The 5,560-nt window shown below is 48.6% G+C and overlaps 2 protein-coding genes across 7 annotated transcripts in view; one reads left to right on the top strand and one right to left on the bottom strand.

The window, feature by feature from the left end:
- Window positions 1–1,262, bottom strand: PFDN6 (prefoldin subunit 6). Of its 4 annotated transcripts, none has more exons than XM_008060206.1 (5): window positions 1,219–1,262; window positions 920–1,070; window positions 602–672; window positions 396–520; window positions 1–151 (listed from the first exon to the last, which is right to left on the bottom strand). In XM_008060206.1, the coding sequence occupies exons 2-5, from the start codon at window positions 981–983 to the stop codon at window positions 22–24; spliced, it is 390 nt and encodes a 129-aa protein (XP_008058397.1). In that variant the 5' UTR covers window positions 984–1,070; window positions 1,219–1,262; the 3' UTR covers window positions 1–21. The 4 variants fall into 4 exon arrangements, with proteins under 4 accessions (XP_008058397.1, XP_021569019.1, XP_021569022.1 ...); XM_021713344.1 differs by having other exon boundaries at window positions 920–1,065; window positions 1,211–1,242; XM_021713347.1 differs by having other exon boundaries at window positions 1,211–1,229.
- A 267-nt stretch (window positions 1,263–1,529) lies between these two features.
- Window positions 1,530–5,560, top strand: part of WDR46 (WD repeat domain 46) — an 8,839-nt gene continuing 4,808 nt past the window's right edge. Inside the window, exons 1-10 of one of the 3 annotated variants that reach the window (XM_008060224.1) lie at window positions 1,530–1,738; window positions 1,835–2,047; window positions 2,153–2,233; window positions 2,378–2,490; window positions 2,615–2,702; window positions 2,834–2,895; window positions 3,127–3,231; window positions 3,317–3,467; window positions 3,589–3,724; window positions 3,910–4,009. In XM_008060224.1, the coding sequence (XP_008058415.1) occupies window positions 1,670–1,738; window positions 1,835–2,047; window positions 2,153–2,233; window positions 2,378–2,490; window positions 2,615–2,702; window positions 2,834–2,895; window positions 3,127–3,231; window positions 3,317–3,467; window positions 3,589–3,724; window positions 3,910–4,009 (1,118 nt within the window). In that variant the 5' untranslated portion in view covers window positions 1,530–1,669. The remainder of the gene's footprint in view (window positions 1,739–1,834; window positions 2,048–2,152; window positions 2,234–2,377; window positions 2,491–2,614; window positions 2,703–2,833; window positions 2,896–3,126; window positions 3,232–3,316; window positions 3,468–3,588; window positions 3,725–3,909; window positions 4,010–5,560) is intronic. The other 2 variants (XM_021713488.1, XM_021713482.1) reach the window with 2 other exon arrangements.

Here is a 5,560-nt window from a genome sequence, read left to right on the forward strand (position 1 = left end):
CCCCTCCCCCCCACCATGGGGTCAGGCCTTCCCAGGAGCCCCTGCCTTTGCTGCCTGGGCTCGCTGGAACTCCTGTTGCAGCTGAGCGAGGGTCTCCCTTTGTTGCTCTGACTGCCGCTCAAGGTCCCGGAGCTGGGATTCATATCGCTTACTGAGAGGCAAGGAAGATAAACAGAAAAGGAGAAATTAGTGGAACTTGCTATTGAGAGTGCTGAAAGCAGGAAAGAGACTGGTGGAAAACTTGAAATCTTGGGAAGGGAGGAAAAGAGAGTTGAAAGAGGTTGGAGCATCTGGACAACTGGGGGCTACTACGGAGAACTACTCTGCAATGGTTCCTCAACACCTCTACTCCAATGGTGTAAGATGCATCACAGGGTAGTGGAACAAAGACTCACATTTCAGCTGTGATATAGTCCAGCCTCTTCCCCACTGTGGCTCGAGCTTCCCCTAGCTCCTGTTTGACCAGCACAGGACCCAGAAGTTTAAAGACCACGTTGGACCCATCCAGCAGGGCCAGTTCCTGATAAAGAGGTGGAACACATATAATCAGAACCATGGCCAGAACCGGTTCCTCCTCGCCCCATAAATCCCAGTCCCTCACCTCTTTCACGATATTATTTTCTGTTAGTTGTGCCTCAAGCTTCTGCCTCCCTGACATAGATTTACTCAAGTCTGGGGGTGGGAGGAAAGAGATGATTAGAAACATCAAATTGCCACCGACCCCCACAATCCTAATCATAAGGAGATGAATCTGAGGAAGTAGACGAGGATGGGGGGCAGCGGGTCGTGGATTGGGAAGAGTATTGAGGCGGGAAGGTAGCTGCACACGGGGTCCTGGGTGGGGCAGAAAACCTTATGTCGGTATGGCTTTGGGCTGTGAGTGGACTGGGGCGAGGCCACGCCAACTTTGCTCTCTTACCTTTCTGTAGTTGTTGATATTTTTCCACTTCTCCCTGCAGTTTCTTCTGGATCAGCTCAGCCATGGCGGGGACGAAAGCCTGAGGGGAACAGGAGAGGGGCGCTGGGTCTCACTCTCTGGAAGGTATCCGAGCTCCCCTTTCTGGCCTGGCCTGCGGAAATGACAGCACTCTTAAGAGGCAGCCACTCGTGGGACCGCAGCCTCTCCGGATCTTGGATATCGACTGCACCCTGGCCTCTGGGGGTAAAGGACAAAACTCGAGACCCCGAACCCCTCAACCGAAACCCAAACCTACTCACGTTCTCCCTTCAGTATTAATCAACCCGGAAGTAAACAGAGATTGCTGGGAAAAGACGCTGCCGGAAGCTGTCTTCTGATGCACGCCGGGAAGTGTAGTTCTGATCGACTCAACGAGGGGTGTTCTGCTAAAAAAAAAAAAACTGGATTCGGAAACTTTTAGGCAACATGGAGAGACTAATCCAGAAAAAACAGCATCGTTACTTGGGCCCTAGTCCCAGACCTTCCTCTTTTTCCATCACTCGGGCTCAAGCTGCCGCACGGGAGGGCGGTGCTAAGACCTGCCACGCCCCTGAAAGGAGAGCATGCCCTTACTCAAGATGGCGCCTAGAAGGCTTCAGACCTGGTACGGTGCTGATTGGATAAGAGATAGAGGACTTCCGGGAGTCTCCCAGCCGACTGTGCTACAGCTGAGAGGAGTTTTGCACGTGGATTGTCTTTCGGGTGGGTTAGATGGAGACAGCCCCCAAGCTGGGTAGAGATGTCCCGCCCAAGAAGGACAAACTTCAGGCCAAGAGGAAGGTAGAGGCTTCCCTGGGTGGGAAAGGAAGGTTTTAGTTGTGGGGTCGGGGGGCGGGGCGTGGGTACAGAGTATCAGGGGTCCTCATCTGCCGGTAGAAACCGAGGCGATACTGGGAGGAAGAGACTGCTCAGTCCGCAGCCGGAGCCTCTCCAGGGCCTCCTAGTAACAAGAAGAGGAATCAGGAGCTCCGCCCCCAGAGGCCAAAGAACACTCACATCCTAAAGAAGTCTCGGATCTCCAAGAAACTCCAGGTCCCGAAGAAACCCCGAGAACGGAAGAATCCAGAGTCCCAGCGGAGTTTGTCCGGGGTGAGCCTTCACCCCGATGGGTGGTGGGGCAGGCCACCCTTTGCTTTGAGAGCGAGGGCTGGGGTCAACCCGAGCCTGTCTGCTAGTTGCTGCCTCTTTCCTCAGGCCCAGGACCCATTCCCAGGCCCCGCTCCCGTACCTGTGGATGTGGTCCAGAAGTTCTGTCGCATTGACAAATCCAAAAAGGTGAGGTCCAGCCGGAAAGTGGGGAAGGGTTGGGAGCAGGGAGTGTCTGGTTGAATCAGGTGGAGTCTGGGCCAGGTGACTTTCTTGTGACCCAACAAATTACCTGGTTCTTTTGCCACTTCTTCCTAACCAACAATGTTATAGCTACCACGTTGTAGGTCCAAAACCCGAAACAGACTTAAGGTGGCTGAAACTGAGGAAGAAGAAACAAGTGTCACAGCTGCTCGTTCTGAGCTGCTGCTTGCTGAGGAACCTGGGTGAGTGGACCCTAATCTATGGCTCCCTAGTCCGTGCTTTACACGATTCTCCTTTCTCATTTTTATGTTCGTAAACCTACTTCACCTTGGGAAGTTTTACTGCCATCCTAATCTTTGCTTTCAGGTTTCTGGAAGGGGAGGATGGAGAAGACACAGCAAAGATACTACAGGCTGACATTGTGGAGGCCGTGGACATTGCAAGTGCAGCCAAGGTGAGCCTGAGGAGGGAAGGGAGCCAAGGGGTTGATTGGTGGTTCAGGACAAGAGAGGAATGGGGACCAGAAAGGGAATTACTGAGGTGAAGTCATACTTGATTTTTTTCCCCCACTCTTCCCTTTCCCAGCACTTTGACTTGAATCTGCGGCAGTTTGGACCCTACAGAGTGAACTACTCACGAACTGGGAGGTAAGGTTATATTCCAGTGACTCTTGAAATAAGGTGTGGTTATGTTTCCTTAACTACTTCAGCCATACCCAATGTATGTTTGGGTTGTTGATGAGGGGAGTGCCTGCCATTTGCTTGGATGTGAGGATTAGCATCTCTAGCAGTATTTCTCTTCTCCCTGGGAGAGAAGGGGCAGACCTCAAGTTGTCTGTGTTCTGCATTAACACCCTGCCTGTTCCTCACTTCCAACAGACACCTAGCTTTTGGAGGCCGTCGGGGTCATGTGGCTGCCCTTGACTGGGTGACAAAGAAGCTCATGTGTGAGATCAATGTCATGGAGGCAGTGCGGGACATCCGGTTAGTGGGAATGAGACAGCCAATCCCTGATTGAATGACAGCCTGTGACTGCGTTTTCCATTAAACCACTCCTCCTCCCCACCAGGTTTCTCCATTCTGAGGCACTGCTTGCTGTCGCTCAGAACCGCTGGCTTTACATCTATGACAACCAGGGCATTGAGCTGCACTGTATCCGCCGTTGTGATCGAGTCACACGGCTCGAGTTCCTGCCCTTCCACTTCCTTCTGGCTACAGCTGTGAGTGGCTGTGGAGCACAGGGATTGGGTGGCAGCCCTTGGGAAGGCCACTTCTCTAGGACCCCACTAGAGGGAAGATAGAGGCCAATGAAGATTTGGTCGTTTTCTGTCTCTTTCTCAGTCAGAGACAGGGTTTCTGACCTACCTGGACGTGTCTGTGGGGAAGATTGTGGCAGCTCTGAATGCTCGGGCTGGTCGGCTTGATGTCATGACTCAGAACCCTTACAATGCCGTCATCCATCTTGGACACAGCAATGGTTAGTCCCTAGCTCAACTTTGACTCTCTGACCATCCTGAGTTGCTTTTCTTCTATATTTGTATTTCACAAGTTCTTTCAAGTATTCTCTCATTATCTCTTGGTCTTGAGTCACCATCTTTCCCAGGTTTAACAACCTCTGGGTTGGGTTTGTATTAGTAACTTTAGTTCTCCTTTTGCTTCCAGGTACTGTGTCTTTATGGAGTCCAGCAGTGAAGGAGCCACTGGTAAAGATTCTCTGTCACCGTGGTGGGGTCCGGGCTGTGGCAGTGGATTCTACAGGCACGTAAGTCATTTGTTTGGGGATGAGGTGGGTGTGTGTGTGGGATATCACAGGTGGGTAGAAAGGTATGGAAAACAGTGTGCCTTTAGGAGCACAGAGTCCAGCCAGGCTGCCCGGTTTAAATTCCAGTGTTACCACTGACCAGCTATGTAAGTGTGGACACATTACTTAACCTCTGTGTGTCTCACAGTTTCCTTTACCCTATGAATGTCTAGCTCACGGGTCCAAACACTTTTTCTGTAAAGAGCCAGATAGTAAATATTTTAGGCTTATTCTGAGACCAAGAGGCAAAATCGAAGTTATTATGTAGGTCCTTAAGTAACAAGAGAGAAAACAAATTATCACAAATTATTAAGCAATGAAATTTAAAACATAATAACTGAATATGATTTTTTTGTAAATACAAGTCTAATGGAAAGAACCAAATGCCTTTTTTTGAGCATAAGTTTGTTTACTTGCGATTTACAGTTAGTGTTCCAAATCATCAAATTTGGTTGCAAATATTCATGTTAATGCTGATCTGTAGAGAGATTTTATGTATTTCATCTTTGAAAATGCCTTTCACATGGACAGGTAGTGAGGTAGGTGGTATGTGAGATGCCCCAATCCTGTCAAATGATGACTGTCACGGCCACTCAACTGTGTTATAGAGGGAAAGCAATCACAGAATAAGTAAATGAGTGAGTGTGGGTGTTCTGGTAAAAATTTATTTGTGGACATTAATTTGAATTTCATAATTTTCACATCTCAAAATATTCTTTTGACTTTTTTCAACCACTTAAAAATGTAAAAACCATTTTTAGTTCGTGGGCTGCACAGAAGTAAATGATGGGCCATATTTGGCTCCTGGGCAGTGTACCAAGGCCTGGTCTAAAGCCTTCATAAAGTTGTTGTAGGCATTAAAACAAGTTAAGGCATAGAGTTTAGCACAGTGTCTGGCAAACAGGGAATGCTTCACTTATCGTCATCTTTAAAGATGATCCTTCTTGAGCCGGGCTCGGTGGCTCAGCCTGTAATCCCGTGCCTTTGGGAGGCTGAGGTGAGTGGATTGCCTGAGCCCGTGGGTTCGAGACCCACCTGGGCAGCAAGACCTCATCTCTACAATAAATCAAAAAATCAGCCGGGCATGGTAGCGCATGCCTGTAATTCCAGCTACACGGAAGGCTGAGGCGGAAGGATCGCCGGAGTCCAGCAGGCGAGGCTGCGGTGGCCGGGAGCGGCCACTGCACTCCAGTCTAGGCGACCGAGTGAGGTTCCAACTCAAAAAATAAATTAATAAAAAATAAATTAATAAAATAAAATACAGTGCATAAAGTAGTAAAACTTTCTAAATCTTTACATAACCAGAAGTCCCTTCCTTTTGTCCCTACACTTATTTGCTTGGGTACAGAATTACAGTTTGAAAGCAATTTTCCCTTATAACCTTAAGAACACTATTTTTCATCTAGCATCCAATATTACTTATAAAATATCTGAGTCTGTTATATTGTAGATAAACTATTTCTTCGTTCGAAAATTGTTACGATTTTCTCTTTAATCCTGTATTATTTAAAA

Source organism: Carlito syrichta, unplaced genomic scaffold (genome assembly GCF_000164805.1).
Source record: "Carlito syrichta isolate Samal-C Ts95f unplaced genomic scaffold, Tarsius_syrichta-2.0.1 Scaffold92604, whole genome shotgun sequence".
Lineage (NCBI taxonomy): Eukaryota > Metazoa > Chordata > Mammalia > Primates > Tarsiidae > Carlito > Carlito syrichta.

Coding starts and splice junctions, on each gene's coding strand:
- PFDN6 (XM_008060206.1), bottom strand. CDS start 983: ATGGCTGAGCTGATCCAGAAGAAACTGCAGGGAGAAGTGGAAAAATAT. Junction 673..919: donor ATATCAACAACTACAGAAAG/GTAAGAGAGCAA, acceptor TCCCACCCCCAG/ACTTGAGTAAATCTATGTCA. Junction 521..601: donor AAAATAATATCGTGAAAGAG/GTGAGGGACTGG, acceptor CCTCTTTATCAG/GAACTGGCCCTGCTGGATGG.